Source organism: Leopardus geoffroyi, chromosome D3 (genome assembly GCF_018350155.1).
Source record: "Leopardus geoffroyi isolate Oge1 chromosome D3, O.geoffroyi_Oge1_pat1.0, whole genome shotgun sequence".
In the NCBI taxonomy this organism is placed as follows: Eukaryota; Metazoa; Chordata; class Mammalia; order Carnivora; family Felidae; genus Leopardus; species Leopardus geoffroyi.
Genome location: NC_059339.1, coordinates 69547089 through 69566894, shown reverse-complemented (window position 1 = coordinate 69566894; position 19806 = coordinate 69547089). Strand labels below are relative to the sequence as shown.

Sequence of the window (19806 nt, the reverse complement as noted above, 5' to 3'; positions counted from 1 at the left end):
AATTGACACAGTTACACCCGTTTCAGGTGTACTTAGTGATTCGGCAAGTTTATACATAAGCTGTGTTCATCACAAGTGTAGCTACCATCTGTCCTGATATGTCACTATTAGAGTATTGTTGACTGTATTCTTTCTGCTGTTCCTTTCATTCCATGACTTACTCCATAACTGGAAGTCCATACCACCTCCTCCCTTTCACCCCTTTTGCCTGGCCCCCACCCCCTCCCTTCTGGTATCCATTGGTTCTCCGTAGTGGTCTGATTTTGCTTTCTGCTCATTTTTTAAAGATTCTACATGTGAATGAAATTATATGGTATCTTGGACTTACTTCACTTGGCATAATACTCTCTAGGTCTATCCATGCTGTCACAAATTGCAAGATGTCATTCTTTTCTATGGCTGTGTGATATTCCAGTGTGTGTATATACCACATTTTCTTTGTCCATTCATCTGTTGATGGGCATGTGGGTGGCTTCTGTATCTTGGCTGTTGTCAATTTGCACTATTTGCAATAGTGCTGCAGTGAACGTAGGGGTGTATAATCTATTATTTTGAATTAGCGTTTTTGTTTTCTTTGGGTAAATACCAGCAGTAGGATTATTGGATCATATGGTGTTACTATTTTTAATTTTTGGAGGACCCTCCGTACTTTTTTTTCCACAGTGGCTGCACCAGTTTACATTCCCACCACTGGTGTGTGAGTGTTCCTTTTTCTCCACATGCTCATCAACACTTGTTTCTTTCATTCTCGCCATTCTGAGAGTTGTAAGGTGACGGCTTCTCATGGTTTGGATGTGCATTTCCCTGATAATGAGTGACGTTGAGCATCTTTTCATGTGTCAGTTGGCCATCTGGATGTGTAAATACTAATATTATTCAGTTAGACCACATCCCTCTTTGTATTTAAAACCCATGTACAGTTTTCCATTGGTTATAGAATAACCTGAACATCCTGTAATGTGACTTCCATGAGCCTCCTGCACATCTCAGTCACTGGAGCCCTTGCCCTCTGAGGTCTGCAGCTCGCCCATACTGACTTGCAGCTTTTCAGTGAGTGCTACTCCTCCCTGTCCGAGGCTTGTCTGCAGCTGACTTTTTAGCCTAGAATGCTCCTCCCTCCCCACCAGGCCTAGCCAACTCCTTGTCCATGTAGGTTTCATCTTGGAACTTGCTTTTTCAGCAAAGCTTTTCCTGTGATGACCTGGACTGTGTGAGGTCCCATGTTGTATGTTGTGAATGTCTGTGCTGCTGAGCCAGTTAGGACCACTGGAGTAGATGAATTGCCCAATGTGCTTGGGTATCTCTGAAGATGGGGACATGTCCTTTCCCTCTGCTGTGTGTCCTAGCATCTTGCATGCTGCCTGTCAATGTGGTAGGTGTTCCGTAAATCCTTATGAACAAATGAGCTAGAGTCTATTTTCTTGTTGGTAGGCCTTGTAGCTTATGGGGATATGCAACAGTTGAATATCTGTTGAAGAATCTCAAGATGTGTTTGACTACTGGGGGGAGGGGAGGCTGACATGCTTTGAGATGTGAAAGAAGATGGAGAGCTGGCTTCAGTCCCAAATGCAAATGTGTAAGGTATTTAAATTCTAAGTTGGATGGATCTCTTATAGGCAAAGCAAGAACAGGCCAACATACTCATGTGTTGGGGCAGTTCCCAAAAATTTCCCTGGAAAAGAATGGTTCTAATGCATTTTCTCAGTTAACGTTGTTCTGTGAGGTTGTGTTTGCAGAAGAGGGCTTAGCTTGAAATGACTTCGCTGTTGGCTTTTGTTGCTTATAGAGGTCAGAGTGGAACAGGTTTTAAATTAAAAAAAAAAAAAACAACAATGGACTTACCTCTTAGTCTAGGGCTGATAGACTTTTTAATAAGTGTCACTGTGATTAAAAATTAAGACTGTTTCTCTGGGGAGAGAAATATATTATTAGTCTTTGGTGGTGGAGAGCAGGAGTATATACCTACATGGCGAAAGAGAAGAACAACTATCCAGTGATGGCATCGTAAATGGAATTTATTTTTAAAAACATTTTATTTTTGAGAGAGACAGCATGAGTGGGGGAGGGGCAGAGAGGAGGAGACACAGAATCCAAAGCAGGCTCCAGGTTCTGAGCCATCAGCACAGAGCCGGACGTGGGGCTTGAACCCACAAGCTGCGAGATCATGACCTGAGCTGAAGTTGGACGCTTAACCGGCTGAGCCACCCAGGTGCTCCCATAAATGGAATTTAGAAGTAAGAGTGCTTCAGAGAGCTTAGGTGGAAATGAAGGTGTTGTGCTCTGGAAAACTGTCTTCAGTGACTTACATATGTGTGATAGGACTGTGGATTACTTAATTCACATACTTGATCCCTCTGTGCAGAGAGAGTGCCTATTCCAAGGACTATAGTCATGTTGCTGGAAGTAGGATTTTAACAAAGCATTGGCTGCATGGTGGGGTCCTGGCATATATTTAGCGGCATGGAATGTACTAGCTTTGAGTAAATCTTTTTTAGCATCTTCAGCAAGCGTCTTTAGCACCTTACAGAACCAACTTGTCATTGACATGCAGGACTTTTGATGAATTTTCCAAAACTTCCACCTGAACACATTGCTTTATAGTGGTTTCTAAGCCTCTAGTATAACTGCAGTTTCCAAGTGTACCGCTGGATAAAATGACTCAGCAGTGCTCCCTGAACACCACGTCCTTCCCATCTTGGTGTCAGTCTGTCACTTGAGGATGTACTGCTTAACCTTTTAACATCTGTAGAGTGGGAACTGCTAAAGTTGGCCTTCACCAGCCACATAGACATTTGCTTTGTTCCTTAGCTTCACATGTAGGTAGTGAATGTGAATTCAGACAGAATCGTGCCTGATCACACGATCGGGTGTCAGAGTGGAGCCTTTGTTCAAAAGTCTGGATTGAGGTGATGTTGTTATAAGCATGTAAGAAAACAAAGATCAAAGATAGGCTTGTGATGACCAGTGATGGGAATAGGTAGATGGATCTTCCTTCTGATAAATTTGACTTTTTTGTTTCATTTATTTTTAATTTTAAGTTTATTTTGAGAGCACACATGCAAGTGGGGGAGGAGCTAAGAGAGGGAGAACACCAAGGGGGCTCTGGATTGTCAGCCCAGATCCTGATGTAGGGCTCAGACTCATGAACCACATGAGATCGTGACCTGAGCCAAAATCAAGAGTTGGATGCTTAGCTGACTGAACCACCAGGTGCCCCTTGTTTCATTTAAATAACAGGAAATATTGGGTTTTGTGACTTTACTATTTAACTGCATTTAATCTGTTACAGAATGAAGCTCGCTTCTTAGCTCCCCCCTCCCCCCCCTTCTGTCTTCCTTTACTCCACGGATGCTGAGTGGCTTTTTTCTATCTCAATCTCTCTGCATGAAGTTAAAGTTCTTCCTGGCATTCAGGTTAGCTTCGTTCTCTTTTTTTAGGAAAGAACATGGAGCAAGTTCAGTAGAGATCTGGGTTGGGGCTCAGGGATCTACCTGTCGCCCAGAATATGCATGGCTTTTGAGTTGTCAGTGCTGGACGCACAGAAGATTTACCTATAGTTCCCTTTGGTTGTAAGTTAGCTTCCCAGTGAAGAGCATTTGGGGGAAAAGGGAAGGTTATTACCAGTCTGGGAAGACTCTCATGGGATGAGCAAACAGAGAAACCAGGAAGTAGGCATTAGTGCTGGAGGAGGAGGAGCTAAATTCAGGAGAGAAAGCAGAGGAGTTGGGCATGTGTTCCCATGGTGCTTCGTGGTTCTGCTGGGATTACTTGCTTGTGTCTGTACTCCCCTAGAGTAGATGTCTCCATGTCTCATTGAGGCCCCCCCGGGCCTCAGTTCCTGCTGGCATAACAGCAACTACTGAGCCCTTACTGTGTGCTGCATGCTGTGCTAAATGTTTTCTATATGCCAGTTCATTTAATCTTAACAGCTCTAATGTGGAAGCATTTCCTCACTGGATAGATGGAAAATCTGAGCCTGAGCTAGAAGTTCAGGCCAGTACCTGATTGCTGAGTCTTGTTGGAAAAAAAAAAAAATGATGGAAATATAGTTGACACAACGTTCCATTAGTTTCGGGTGTACAACATAACAATTAAGCAAGTCTATAGGTTATGCTCATCATAAGTGTAGGCTGTCACTGTTCAGTGCTATTACAGTACCATTGACCCTTTTGCCTATGCTCTACCTTTTATCATGACTTCCTCTTTCTATAGCCGGAAGCCTTACCTCCCACTGCTCTTCACCTATTTTGCCCATTCCTCCCCACCTGCTTCCCTCTGGCAGCCATCAGTTTTGTTCTGTTTATGGGTCTATTTCTCCTTCATGTTCACTCCTTTGTGTCTTTTTGTTTTGGTTTCATACATAACTGAAATTATGTCATTTGTCTTGGACTTAGTTCACTTAGCATAATATCCTCTAGGTCCATCCAAGTTGACCCAAGTGGCCAGATCCTTTTTATGGCTGTATAATCGTTATATATATGAACCACATCTTTCTTACCTATTCATCTATCAGTGGATACTTAGGCTGTTTCCATATGTTGGCTATTTTAACTAATGCTGCACTAAACATATGGGTGCATCTGTCTTTTTGAATTAGTGTTTTGTTTTCTTTGGGTAAATATCCAATAGTGGAATTAGTGGATTACATGGTATTTCTATTTAAAAATTTTTTTTTTCATGTTTAATTTTGAGGGCAAGAGCAAGCAGGGGGAGGGGCGGGGGGGGTGGACAGAGGATCTGAAGCAGGTTCTGTGCTAACAGCACAGAGTTCGAGCTCGAACTCACGAACCATGAGATCGTGACCTGGGCTACCCAGGTGCCCCTGGTATTTCTATTTTTAATTTTTTGGGGGAACATCCATACTGTTTTCCACAGCGGCTGTGCCAATTTACATTTCCACCAATAGTGCGCAAGGGTTCCTTTTTCTCCACATTCTCACCAACACTACTTTGTCTGATTATAGCCATTCTGACAGGTGTCCAGGGATGGCTCATTGTGGTTTTGATTTGCATTTCACTGATAATCCTTACTAATCAGTGATGTTGAGCCTCTTTTCACGTGTCTGTTGGCCATCTGTATTGCTCTCTGGAAACATACTCAGGTCCTCTGTCCATTTTTAAACTATTTTTTTTTAGTGTTCTGTAAGTTCTTGATATCTTTTAGATGTTAACCCCTCAGATACTTAAATCTTAACCTCCTTGCTCTCCAGTTCATCCAGTAGGAGCCCAGTATGAGGGAAGGGAAAGACGCTCAGCAACATACTGGTTGAGGGATATTCATGACTTTGTCCCCTCCAGTTTAGGGGTTTAATCATCAGGCCTGGGTTCAGGATGCACCTGGTGTCTGGGCCCATGAACGTGATCTTCAGGCTTCTAATGTGGGAGAGGATAGTGGGTGGTCCTGCTTGGATAGGTGGAAAAAGTCTAGTCTTTGTCTTGAAGACTTTTTATTATGTAGAAGGATGAAATGTGACCCATTTCCTCCTATAAGGGCAGTTAGGTGAGGTGTTCTCACGGTTCCTACAACAGGGCAGTACCTGCCAAAGTGTTTTCTTCCCTATTCATAGAAGTATTGTTTCAAAATGGACACCATTACACCAAACAGAGGACATCACTTAAGACATCTCTGCAAAGTATGTGTGTGCTTTCCTAACCTCACTTGAAGAATGGAGCTATGAATATTTCAAATTTTTATGAGGAGTATGTGTTTTTCTGGCCTAGAGGGATTTGTAGCCTCTTAGCTCTGGTTCTCTGCTTCCCCTCCTTGCACGTGATGCCTTGGGCTCCAGGCAAGGTTGGGGAAGCAGCTCATGGTCCTTTGCCAGAGTGAGCCTTCCTGCCTCAGGCGGCATCTGAGCCCCAGGCCCTGCCTTCTAACATTTGTTGTTCTTTGGAGCCCACAGCCTATCCACTTATTTCAATCCTGGTGACTTTTGTTCGCTGATGCTGCTTTCTGTGATCAGGCTGGTCTTGTGTGGAGAAATGTGGATTCTGTGTTGCTTGAGGGGTAGAGGCTGACCAACTTGACCTTACATCTTCGTGGAGTTCTGGCACGAAATTCGTGTCCTGAGCAGATGCTATGGAGTATTGTCAGTTTTAGCAAAAGGGACTCCCCTTGCACCCCCAACCAGAGCCCTGATTTTTTAATCCTAGCGCAGAGATCTCTCGGTGCCTACTAACCGTGACATCATGTCACTGTGAAGGGTACAGCTGTGAACAGGCAGGCAGTGTGCCGGCTCCTGGTGCCCTAACATGGGGAGGAGGGGACGGGCAATTTATCCAGTCAGCCACCAGGTTAGGCTGTGGGCTCCCCTCTAGTCCGTTCCCAGGAGACGGTGTCCACACTGCCTTGCTTCAAGTTTCAAGGCTATGTTGCAACCCAATCTTCAGTCTCTGATTCTTAAAGTACCTGGTGGCTTAACTTGGCACGTCCCTGTAAGTGGCTGTATGTACTTGTTTTTGTGTGTGCTTGCAGGACGCTTTGCCTGTGTCAAATACACCCTCGGTGGGACCTGGGCTGCTGGAATCAAGTTAGCATTTATCCACGAGGGGGCGACAGCAGAAGACTCGAGGTCACAGATTTCTCTGGTCATGGCTTTGACCCTAACTATGCACTGTGAGCTTGGGCAAGTTGCTCTGTTTTTCTACCCTCAATGTTCTTCTCTGTGATACACAGGTGATAACCCTGCTGCTCTCCAGTTTTAAACTAAGATGAAAGGATTAAAGTACTTAAAGTTACTTATTTTAGTGTAAGGCTGTGGAGGTGGCACTATTAATAATTCTAGGGAGTGAATGTTCTCCTTTCCCCAAAGTCCATTTTGATTCTGAGGCTTCTTGTGAAACCATGATTTTTAACTCTGGCACATCCATTTGAAGCCTAAGAAAAAATACAGTGCTTGGGCCCTACTCAGATCTTAATTACTCAAGTGTGGGACATGGTCATTGGTGTTTCTCTTCTTTGTTGTTTTTTTTTTTTTTTTTTTTTTTTTTTTTTTAGATCTGTAGATAATTCTTAAATGCCAGCCAGCATTGAGAATCCCTTCTCTCGGGGTTTTGAACTTCAGGCTAGATCCATCTGATGATTTTTAGGCATGGCATGGCTATCTATGAACAACAATTTGCAGGACATTGAAAGGATCCCAGTAACCTGGAGGAAATCCCTTAGGCCTGCTATTTTCCTGTTCCCTAATTCTCTGCAGGGTCCCATTCTGGATCCCACTCCTGGCCTATGATTCCTAGATGAGTGTATACTATTACCACTGTCGCTGTTGCCTAAGGCTTGTAATTCTCTGATGCTGTGGGATTACATTTTATTCTTGGGACCACGTCCTGAGATACATCTTTTTACTTGCACTGTACAGCTGAGGAAACCAAGACTCAGAGCCACTCATCAACTTACCCAGGCTAGTAAGTGGTGCTTAGATTCTTACCCAGGCTGTCTGGCTGTAGAGCCCACACAGCCATGCTCTTGTACTGCATCATGATCCATGCAAACGGGTAAGTGTGATTCCCTTCTCGACAGGGCATTTATATTTTAGCAGGGGCTCTCTGGAGATTATTCTTGGATCCTGAGCTAAAGTGTTTTCGGGCTGGAATGTCCTGTTCAACCGCAAGTGGTAAGGAGAGACCTCTGGGCACATGAGGGTCCATGGTGCCTGCAGATGAGTTACCAAATAAAACCCTAAGCCTGCTCGCCTACAAACTTGGGGGGCATCGGATGCACCTGTGGAGCTTTAAAAACCGCTGCCTGGTTCGCACCCCCCTTCCCCCTCAAGGATTGATGTAGTTGGTCAGAGGGGGTTACCTAGCGTGGGAAGCTTTAAAAGCTCCTCAGGTGGTTGTAGGGTGCAGCTGGGGTTGAGCATTACTGCCATGGGCCATCACCGCCTCCAGCAGAGAGCTGCCTTTGCAGGCCCTACAGACAGGGGAGGGAGGAACCTGCGTCTGGAGAAGAGCTCTCCGTGCTGATGCATCTCAATTCAGAGAACTCTGCCTTCTCCGGTTAATATGCAGGGCTCTTTCCAAAAGAAAAATCGCAAGTTTTTTTGGTAATTGGGTCAGATTGCTATCTCTTTAGATATGACGGAGTTAAACATTGTTAAAACGGGATAGTGACAAGTTCAGTGGCGCTATAATTGGGTTATGTGAGTCAGCTGGTCTTTCCTATAATCTGCCTCCAGGAAAGCTGGTAGAGGTCGGATTTGTTTGAAGGAATTCCTTGAAGGTGAGAAAGTGAGAGGCAACACAGAACCTTGGCTGTGGGGAGTTTCTATCTGGCCTGTAGAATCGATGATTTTCTGTTAAAGGAATGTGTTTTATCTTCCTGTTTCTTCAGGCATTAGAAGTGCAGACCCATGCCAATAGAGGGTGTACAGGATACTGTTGGTGTCATCTGCAACAAAAAGTTATATGTTAAATGGAGGTGAAATTCACATAACATGAAATGAACTATTTAAAGTGAACAGTTCAGGGGCATGAATACATTTGCTGTGTGGCCACAACCTCTATCTAGTTGGAGAATATTTCCATCACTCCAAAGGAAACCCCTTCCAAGTTCTTAGCCTGTTCTCTTGACTGTTTATTCTGCATTGATCATGTTGTGCCTTGTTTGGGGGTTACAAAGGTAATGGATCTTCCTCAGGTGGGTAGGTCTGGGGAGGGAAGGGACAGTGGTGTGGTGGTCGCTAAGTCAGCACATAAAGCAAAATTTGGTTAAAATTGTGCTTGGCAATCCTATCAATTGCTCGTCAAGTGTGGCATGCGTGACATTGGGTAACTGAGCTCTGCTCAGTAATTTGTGGGCACTTTAAGCTGAGAATCCATGAAATAGGATAAAGGTGGGAAGGCCTGCTGCAGATGTCGCCCATCCTGTACCATCATAATGCAGGGTTTACCTCGTTCTGCTTTCACAGTGAGCTGCTCTCATCTCCGCGCACGGCCACATGTATCTTCATTGTGGACATGGAGGAAAGGACAGCATCTATCACGGAGCGGGCACATATTAGGTGCTCAAATGTTTACTTGATTTGAATCTAAAACTTGCTTGATCAGGTCTGTAATACACAAGGTCTGTTAAAAGGAGGAGCATTTCACCATCTGTTTCCAGAGTTGGCATCAATCGTTGCTGCTTGCCCACCTGTGCTGAATAACTATCACTCTTGTTAGGAATTGGTCACAGCACCCTTCAGAGTATATTTTTATGTGAATTATCTGCTCAACTAGATGGTATGTTCTTTAAAGTCAGGGTGTAGATCTCCATGTTTATACTTGATTACATGGTGCCTACCACAGTGTGTTTACCATATAAACCGGGTGCTTCATAAGTGCATCACTTACTGATTCCTGTCTCAGCACACGTGATTGAGCATCTGTTATATTGCCAGGGATACAGAGATGCCCAGTAGTATATTGGAAAGAGCTTGAAGTAGTGAGATGAAACTGATGTAAAAGAAATGCCTGCAGAACCGTAAAGTTAATCCTGGAAGGGGTTGCAGCACCTCAGAGTGGGTGAGGGCTAACCCAGGGAAGGTAAGGGTTCAGTGAGGACAGGGCACTGGGACTTGGATTCTGCCCACACGGACAAGTGAGGGAAGGTCATTTTGGACTGAGGAAACCACATGTATAAAGGGTGAGGGCAACGAACTTCACAGCGATGGTCAGATAGTAAACCTTTCAGGCTTACACAACCATCCTCCACATGCAGAAGCAGCCATAGACCATATTCAAATAGAATGTGCTGTTGTGTACCAATAAAATCTATGGACGCCAAAATTTGACTTCCACGTAATTGACATGTTATCATCTGGATAGCACCTTTTTCCCCCCTGCAAACCCTTTAACCATTTAAAGACCATTCTTAACTCCAAGGCTGCACAAAAACAGACAGTACATGAGATTTGGCCCAGAGCTATAGTTTGGCTGACCCAGGTACAAAGGGAAGTATGAGCACAGATTGCAGGAGCAGAACAGCAAGTGCTTAGGGTATGCAGTGATTCGGTGGGTGTGGGTGGAGGCTGAGATGCTACATTTCTTTTTTTATTTTATTTTTATTTTTTATTTTTTAAAATTTACATCCAAATTCATTGGCATATGGTGCAACAGTGATTTCAGGAGTAGTGCCCTTCCCCATTTAGCCCATCCCCCCCCACAACCCCTCCAATAACCCTTAGTTTGTTATCCATATTTGAGTCTCCTCTGTTTTTGTCCCCCTCCATTTTTATATTATTTTTGTTTCCCTTAATCTCTTCATAGGATTTTGTCTTTCTCTGACTAATTTCACTTAGTATAATACTCTCCAGTTCTGTCCATGTAGTCGCAAGTGGCAAGATTTCATTCTTTTTGATGGCTGAGTAATACTCCATTGTGTGTGTGTGTGTGTGTGTGTGTGTGTGTGTGTGTGTGTGTGTGTACACACACACACACACATATACCACATCTTTATCCATTCATCCATCTATGGGCATTTGGGCTCTTTCCATACTTTGGCTGTTGTTGATAGTACTGCTATAAACATGGGGGGTGCCTGTGTCCCTTTAAAAACAGCACATCTGTATCCCTTGGATAAATGCCTAGTGCAATTGCTGGGTTGTAGGGTAGTTCTATTTTTAATTTTTTGAGGAACCTCCATACTGTTTTCCAGAGTGGCTGCACTAGCTTGCATTCCCATGAGATGCTACATTTCTAACAAGCTCCCAGGGAATTGTGAGGCTGAGGTCCTCACAGCAGCAAAGATCTGAAGCATCATTCTAGTCCCCTTATAGCGCTGATCCTGTGCTGGGCTCTGTGGGATAGGAAAATGGAGAAAATCTTCTGCCTCGAGGTGCTTTTAGTCTATTTGGAGAGAGGAGATTTGTATAAGTAGATGAGTGGACCCTCCCAGAATAAGAATTAAACAGCTAGTGCCAGGCAGTGAGCCTCCCTGGTGCTGGGCGCAATGGACAGGTGTGGCATATGGACAGCAGGGGTCAGGCTGCTGGATCCCCTGTGTGGGTTGGGACTGGGCCCCCTTGGCTTCCGGGATGTCACACAGCTTGATGTCCACATAGCATCATTATCTCTGCTCAGTTCCTATTGGGACTTTCCTCATTCTTCTTTGTCACTCTTCTTTTGAGCCTTTCCTGACACCTTTTATATGGAGTGGAGACTTTGAGGACTGTTTCTCGGGTGTGCTGTACTCCCTCTGCCTGGAGGGGAAGGCCCAAGAGCAAGCTCAAAGGGACAGGAACTGTAGGGAGGCTAAGGAAAGATCCCTCATCTGAAGCTTGGGGACAGGGCCATCAAAGTCCTTGGAGCTGGGCGGAAGATCGGCTTCCATCACAGCGGAGGAGGGAAGTTAGGACACCTGAGGGGAGTAGTGTTGACAGTTATCCTTGGCAAATACTGAAAGTTTGCTCTGGAGGTAGCTCAGAGCACTCTTAATGTCTTTCTCTCAAGCACTCAGGTACTATAAAGCTCGATAGCATCTTCATAAAGATGCAGTCATTCCAGCAGGCTCACAGGCAGAGTGGAGATCCTGTGAGAACCCTATTCTTCATAATGCAAAAAATGACTCTGGCTTTGTATCCTGAGCTGGGACACCAGGGATGCAAATTGGTGGTTTGCTTTACCACTAATGAGTATTGATGAGTCGCTCTCCTCGATACTGAGCTAGAGACCAGTGCAGGCAGGGTCAGCCGGGCACCTGGGTGGCTCAGTAGTTGGAGCTTCCGACTTCGGCTCGGGTCACGATCTCACAGTTCGTGGGTTTGAGCTCCACATCAGGCTTTGCCCAGACAGCTCAGAGCCTGGAGCTTGCTTCGGATTCTCTCTCTCTCTCTCTCTCTCTCTCTCCCCTCCCCTCCCCTCCCCTCCCCTCCCCTCCTCAAAAATTAATGTTAAAAAACAAAATGAAGGGCCAGTGACCATCTGGAGGAAAATACCATGTGAAAAAAAAGAAGTTGGGGGGGATGGCAGGACTAAAAGCCTGCTGGCTGCTTGTGCCCGGGCAGCTGACTGACCACAAGGTCAGGGCGTGGAGTCGTCATTCCACCAGGTTGGTTATACTGACCCAGGCACGCATTCTGGCTGGCCTTTCAGTCCTAAGAGCTGTTCGTTTCAGGAGTGCTGAGAAGGTTCTGTGGCCACGACACTGTGTGCGCAGGTGCACCCGTAGCCAGGTTGAAAGCAAAGAGGCCCTGTGGCGATGACATACCTGCAAGAGGGAGACGGCTGTCTGACAGGCACGAGGAGTGCTGTCAAGAGCAGCCGCCGGCAGGTCCAGATGCATCAGACGTGTGGTGTCCACAGCCGCACGGGCCACTCGCCTGGGGCGCTCCCGTCTCCTCCTGTTCTGAGCTGGAACTTGGACTGGGTATTTTCACGTTCCCAGGTGATTGTAGTGTGCAGTCGGGGCCGGCCCCTCCCCCCCCCCCCCCGCCCAGGTGGATGGAGAGGGCTTATTCACTTACCAAGGGCTGTATTCTTCCCTGCTAGGAGTTCTCCAGCTTAATGACTTTGCAGATCTCCTAGCTGCTGGGGGAGGTGGAGGGGAATTTTTTTGGGTATGTTTGTGGCTCAAAGAATGCACAAATAAATCGAGGTTGCTGACAACTTAGGAGTATGTAAATATACTTTCGATTTGCTGACCACTGTGTTTCACTTCTGCGGGAAAATGGCTTTGTCCCCGAATGCAGCATATCAGAGCAGAGGTTCCCAGGATTTGAAGATTGGCTCTCCTGTCTCAGTCTTGGCATGTGGTGTTCTGTTCTTTGTTGGCTGGATGCTGCCTCTGACATCGCTCTTTTGTACCACCCTTGAGATGATGGTGCAGAGCTCTAGTGGATGTAACCAGATGCTGGCCTGGCAGTCTTGCTGGGAGAATTATAATTAGATGTGGTGTTCTCTTAAGATCTATAAAGTGCCCTCTGTCCCCACTCCCGTGGGTTACTTACCTGTTGTCATGGTATTAGACCATCTTGTGTTTTGAAACGAGAAGGAAGAGGCGTCCAGATGGCCTTATAACTTCTCTGGAGGGCCCCTCGTAGGTAGCGACACATAAGTAGAAACCTGAAAGCTTTATCGGAGTTTCTTGTTTTAATCTTCCAGTGCACGAGGGTCTGGATCCCTGACCCTGATGAAGTGTGGCGCTCAGCTGAGTTAACCAAGGACTACAAGGAGGGAGACACGAGCCTCCAGCTCAGACTGGAAGATGAAACGGTAAGTGCAGGTGGTGGGAGCCGGGAGCACAGGGCCGGCTGGTAGATGGTGGGCTTGAGTTCCCCTGCAGAGTGGAGCCGCTGAGTCCCTGGCATCTTTCTGTTGCTACTGGCAAACTGTAAAACTGTGCTGTGGCTGCCCCCTAAGTGCCCACTGGTGTTGTAGCTAAGAGATCGCTGGTGGCCAAGGCAAGAATCTGCTCAGTAGAGTAGAAGGAGGGTTCCCTTCATGGGGCTGTGGTGTCAGTGGGAGGTGACAAGGAGGCACCATAAAAGACTGTGCACGGTAGAGTGGTCAGAGCACTGGTTCTGGACCCCAGCCTATCTGGGGATTGGGATCCTGGCTCATCCATTGTTAGCTCTGTGCCTTTGGGTGAGTTAGCACTCTTTCTGTACTTGTTACTTCATCGGTTACAGGGGAGTGAAAGTTGGTCTAGGGGGCTTATGAGAATAAAATGACCTACTATGTGACATGTCCTTAGAATAGTGCCTGGCACACAGCACTCCACATGTGTTAGCTGTGCAGCACGAATTCTTTAGTAGTTGACTTTCATGTGGCTTCATTCAGAAGGAAGACAAGGTGGTTAACTAAAATCTTCCTCCTGTACTGTCCGATTTTCTGCTTTTCATGAGCCTTTTGTGTGACTACCCTTCTCTGTTGTGTGCATTCTACAAGTACTTGAATACTTGCACTGTGCTGGGTCATGGAGGTATATGTGGCCCTGTCATTTGGGGGAGGTCACGGAAGTCCAGCAAAGTGTTGTGACACATGGCATTAGGCACAGAAGCTTGTGGATAAGGTGTGGGGTGAGGTGAAGGTGTTGAAGGGGTCATGGGAAGGAGCCAGCAGAAGACTGGGTGGGGGGTGGGGAATGAGAGAACAGAGCGTCCCAACGGAAGTTGTGTGTGCCAGTGGCCCCAGACTGTGGTGTGTTCCCTTGGGGTGTGTTGAAGGAAAGGAGGCCTGTGTACCTGGAAGGCCTTCAAGGCAAGGGGTCAGATGGGTGGCCTGAGGACACAGGCAGAGGTCATTTGGGCTGCGGGGTTTACAGTGGGGGAGACCGGGAGAGAAACAGGTTTTTGAAAAAACAAAAACACTTTTGAGTATCGTTGACACACAAGGTTACATCAGTTGCAGGTGTACAGCCTAGTGACTGGATAAGCTTATACCTTATGCGCTGGGTGTTCTAAGTGAAGTAAGTCCTACTGACCGAGATGAATGGCACGTGAAATCACTCAATTGTTTTAGATTCCATATGAGGAACAGGTTTTGAAGGAAGTGGCAGGAAGGAACCAAGAAGTGGCTCTGGGATGGGTGAAGTTGGAGGGGCTGCAAGAGCAGGCATGGCTTGGGGGGACGGCTGGCGGCACTGGTGTGAGACGTTTGTACCACGTCTTTCAGCCTTTGATCATTTACTGTCTGGCTGTTTCTTCTTTCAGGCATCTTGGTCTTTCTAGTTAGTGATGACCTACTTGAGAAATGGACCTTGTCTTACACTTTGCCCACATAGTACCTATTGTGGTTGGTGATTAACTCGCTGATTAGTAGAAAGAGGGAACTCTCCTCCTGCCATCTTCTGTTTGCAACCCCCTCCCCAAGCCTATCACTTGGTAAAACTGGGACAGTGAGTTTGTTAGATTTTTTACACCAAGGTGTGCATGCCTCACCTTTCCCTTCCAGGCAGGCAGACTTGGCTAGCTTCCTCTTGATTTTGAGGCAAGAAAAAAAAATTCCCAGCAGATGGAATCCTGTTGATTGTGTTGAATAACATCCCACCCCACGACCAAAAAAAAATGAAATTAGTTCCCCCCCACTTGAAGGCTGTAACTTCTATTCCAACAGATTTCATTTTAGTTGATCTTTTAAGTGGGTGGGTGTTTTTAAAGGGTCACATGGAGGTAGTGAAGAAGGATGTGCTGTGCCGCTGAAACAGAGCAGATGTGTGCCTCCCCAGCCGAAAGTCTGCCCAGCATGACTAATCCTAGCAGCTGCCCGGGAGCCCCCCACCCTGCTATGTGGCCAGTCAGCGTGCAGTCAGAAGGGATGCCTGGAGCTACACATGAGCAGCTCTTGAGAAATAATGGACTCTGAACCACCTAGCTCTGTTCAGGTCACTCGCAAACTGGTTTGTCCAGAGCGGGCTCTGAGCGGTCCCTAGGAGTGACTAACCTGAGCTGTGGACCAGAGGCAGGAGGGCAGAAGTTGGGAGGACTGGCCTCTGCAAGCTTGCAGAACATCTACTCTGCGGCTGAGACCTTCCTTTGATGTACGAGGCTGGCTGGAAAATCTACCTGGTGGTGTCCCCACCGTCGCCCTCCTGTCCAAGAGTGTGGGTTTAACTGCGGTGGCAAAAGAGGAAAAGAAATTAGTTCTATTCTGGAGAACAGTGTTCTTAATTCCCAGCTTCTACCTTACTGCTCCCATGTGTTCTGCTCAAGGTGGTCAGGCTCCTTGGTGTTCTCGAAGAGGTTTCTTCTTGGCTGTTGCTTGCTTGTTGTTGTGGTCAAGTACACAAAACATAAAATTGACCATGGTAACCATTCTTAAGTTCACAGTTCAGTGGCATAAAGTACTTCCATGTGGTCGTGCCCACCATCACCACCATCCATGTCCAGAACTCTTGATCTTGCAAAACCGAAACTCCCCACTCGCCTGCAGCCCTGATAGCTCTACTCCACTGTGTCTGAGTTGGGCTGCTTTGGGAACTCCTAGAAGTGGAATCCTAGACTATTGGTCCTCCTGTGTCTGGCTTGTTTCACTGAGCACAATGTAAGGTATTTTATATTTAAGCCTGTGGGAAACTTGTTGGAAAAGGATAGTGTCATCTCTTCTCCCCACAGCTGTGATGGGTGCAAGGTATCTAGGTGTGCCGACCCGTAGCACAGTGCTGCCTTTACTGGATCAAGCGTCTTGGTGTAGACTGACCTTGATGATGCATGTAGCTCCCTTGTTTGCCTCGAATAGAGAGATACCAGGCAGCCTTCCCTCGCCGGCCTCTGCCTCCCTTACAGACTCCTGCCCTCTAGTGGCAGGGAAAACTTCCTGTTTCCATGGTTTTGCTTTTCAATTGTTTCTGACTGGAGTTGCTATCCAGTGTCCTGCAGCCACTTGGTGGGGAGTACTCCCTGGACCCAAGGTCCTGCGGGAGTGTGCGTGAGAGGAAGACGGGTACACGTGAGCCTGAAGGAGGGGGCCATGTGGCACCTGTGTCTTGGCACACCCAAGCCCTGGAACGTAGGTGGGGCGAGGGCGAGAGGATGGATGTAAGCCTGCGTGTGTTTAACAGTAAAGGCCTGCTTTATCAAAAATAAAGTAAAACTGACCTTTCTAATTTTTGGAAATGAAAACCTTTAACGTCTTAAAGATATATTTGCAACTCTCTACTCTTTAGTCTCCATGTAGCTGCCATTGTCAAGAACCATGATCTTGAAGCACATTAAGCACGTTGTGCCTCTACCTATATATAAACAAATTGAAGAAGGCCGTGAATTGTTGAGTGTTGCAAACTACTCACGTCACGTTGCTGTGGTTGCAGATACTGTACTAATTTGTGAGCGCCTGTGGAGAAGCCGGGAATTAGACATGGGGCGTGGCTGGGAAATGAGATCTCCTTGTGTGAATTTTGTTTGCAGTTGTGCTCTCTGAAAGGAGAGATCAACACGCTCATTGGCCTGTCCTCTCTCCGCCTCTTTCCTGTCCGCTTCCTCCCCACACCCCCGAGCAGTGTGTGTCTCTGGCATTGGTGGTGGTACAGTTGGCAGACCTTCGGGGGCGCCTGGATGCCGTTACCTTCCTTCAGGGACGTGTGGCAAGAGGCGTGCTGAGACATTTTCCCCAGGGGCCAAGGTGTTCGTCCCGGGAGTGTACGTTGAGGATTGCAGGGCTCAGATGTGTCCCCCACAGAAGCTTGATCCCAAGTGGCAGCACGATTGTGTGTTGTTCAGTAAGCTTCTATTTTGTGTTGAAGATGACGGAACCCTTGAAGATGAAAGGCCCAGGGAAAGACCCCTCTTACTCAGGTTGAAGGACAGGGCCAAACGTGCCCAGATGTTAGGAGATGACACACTTGGATCTTTATGGCAGGAAGCAAATGTTGCAGAAGAACGAGGACCCCTGCACTTGACCGTTGATGCCCTCAGCCCTGGGCATCCTGAGAAAGCCCACAGGGCTTGTCAGCCCAGTTCAGGTCAAGTGTCACCTGTGTGCACATCTCATGAAACCAGAGCTAAGAGTGGCCAATACTCTAGTCGCAGTACAACTTCTTAGTGCAGGCGATTTTGATTACTAGTTTTTTTCTTTCTGTTCTGGTTATTTCTGTTCTTATTTTAATATTTGGTCACCTAATTTTTTGCTCTCCACTGCTCAGTAATCTACACTTGAGACCGTCTTTGGTTGGCAAGGATAACATGAAGACCGTTATCATGTTTATATTGTATGCATACAAAAAACATGTGAGGTTATAAAAACTTGCATGTAAACATTAGTAATATTACCAATGTAATTAGTTATCTTGCTTGAGGTAGGCTGTAATTGGTTTTAATTAAAAATATTTTTATTGTCAGGGTGCCAGGGGGCTCAGTCAGTTGAGCGCCCAACTCTTGGTTTTGGCTCAGGTCATGATCTCACAATTCGTGAATTTGACCCCTGTGTTGGGTTCTGTGCTGACGGTGCGAAGCCTGCTTGGGATTCTCTCTCTCTGCCCTTTCCCTCCTCTTGCTCTGTCTCTCTCAAAATAAAAAAAAAATTTATTGTAAAATACATCTAACATAAAAATGCCATCTTCACCATTTTTCTAAGTATACCATCCAGGGCATTAAGAACATGGACACTTATGGAATCCTCACTACCATCTGTGTCCTTCCTGTAATTGCCCTTTTCCTCCTCTATCTGTGATCTCTTCCATCAGTGAGGATACTTTGCCTGGCTGCTTTTGCTTAGTGATTTTCTTTTTTTTTTTTTTTTTTTTGCCTCTGCTCTCCCTGCACTTCCCTCCCCGCTGGACAAGGGAGATTTTGCAATGTCTGGGTACATTTTAGGCTGTCACGACTGAGGAGGAAGGTCTGCTCCTGGCATCCAGCAGGTAGAGGACAGGCTTGCTGCTAAGCATCCTATGGTGCACAGGGTGGCCAGCACCCACCCCACCCCACCCCCTGTCTTAGGTAAAGATGGTGGAGGTTGAGGAATTCTGGATTTAACCCATGCAGGACGGCCTGGATTGTTCATGGCTGAGAGACCCCAAGTCAAAAGCCATATTGAGATTCCAGGATTCTAACAGTGTGTCAGCTGTGTTTCCTGCAATAAATTGAAATTGAAAGATTAACTTGGACTCCATATTTAAAAAAAATTTTTTTTAAATGTTTATTTTTGAGAGGCAGAGTGTGAGCAGGGAAGGGGCAGAGAGAGAAGGAGACACAGAAACATGAAGTGTTATCAGGATGAGACTATAAAAAGGTCAAGGCCAGGAATCTTTAGAAATTTGGTGAGATACTTGACTCTACCCCCATGGCACTCTTTTAGACACTCCCCCCAAATCCACACTCTTCTTGAAACCCTTTGGGGCAGCTACTTGGGAGTTTCTTGTTGACTTCACAAAGCAGGAATATTTGCCATGGTAGAGACCTACCTAAATGCTCCACCATGGTTCTCTACCCCCTTTGTCTCCTAGTTGGGTACCATTGCCACTAGACGATGATGTGTGTAGCTCTTGTGTTAACACCAACCTCTTGCCAGCTGGTAACCCTGTTTTTACTAGCTTATCTTTTGTCTGGATGTCTTAGCTGTAGGGGTAGAGTAGGAGCAAGAAGTTGCCTTTATCTACCATATGTGCTTCTTATTAGCTCCAGGTCTTTGTGTTGGAGCTGTCATTCAAAGATATTTTTATGGTTATATTCTATTTATATGGTTCTGTGTAATGTAACATGGATATGAATTGGTATGAGAGAGGTCATGAAACAAAATCAGACATTCAGCTAAGCATTCTAAAACCATAGACCCATAGAGTATAGAGCAATATGGACCAATGCTTTCCAAAGGATGACTGTGCTATAGTAGAATGTTGTCTGTCTGTATTGTCTAGTGTGGTGGTCACTGGCCACATGTGTCTGTTGAGCCCTTGAAATACGACTAGTGTGGCTGAGACACTGAGAAATTTTAACCGTACTTAATTTCAACAGATGTAATTTCCCTATGCTACCTTAGTGGAAAGTGCAGATATGGACTTAATCCCCTAACTACTTCCTCTGTATTCTCAAGTTTTGGTTAGTCCCAGTATGCTAGGTAGGGGCGGACGAGAGATGCCCCTCTCTTCCTAGTCTCAAGGGGAAGGTTGAGATTCATTCCAGGTGGGTGACAGAGAATTCAATATTATGATGAGTTAACATCGAACCTCTTCCTCACCTCCAAAGGCCTTGTTGTTACATGGTGAAGTCTTCTATGCCAGAAAGTGTTCATGGTGATCACATCCTAAATGCTTAGATTTCAAGTAAAACCACATTAGCTGTAAATGTTCGATACTAACATCAGTGTGGGAATCAAAATCCTATTTAAAAAAAAATCTTAAGTTACTCATTCCCTGCTTCCCTCTGGACGAACACACACCACAAAATCATCCTTG

At 46.0% G+C, this 19806-nt stretch overlaps 1 protein-coding gene across 3 annotated transcripts in view; it reads left to right on the top strand.

The window, feature by feature from the left end:
• The window catches only part of MYO5B (myosin VB), a 340352-nt gene that overhangs the window by 131068 nt on the left and 189478 nt on the right, over nt 1-19806 (top strand). For all 3 annotated transcript variants that reach the window (XM_045459496.1, XM_045459497.1, XM_045459498.1), the window contains exon 2: nt 13083-13193. In XM_045459496.1, coding sequence (XP_045315452.1) covers nt 13083-13193 — 111 coding nt within the window. The remainder of the gene's footprint in view (nt 1-13082; nt 13194-19806) is intronic.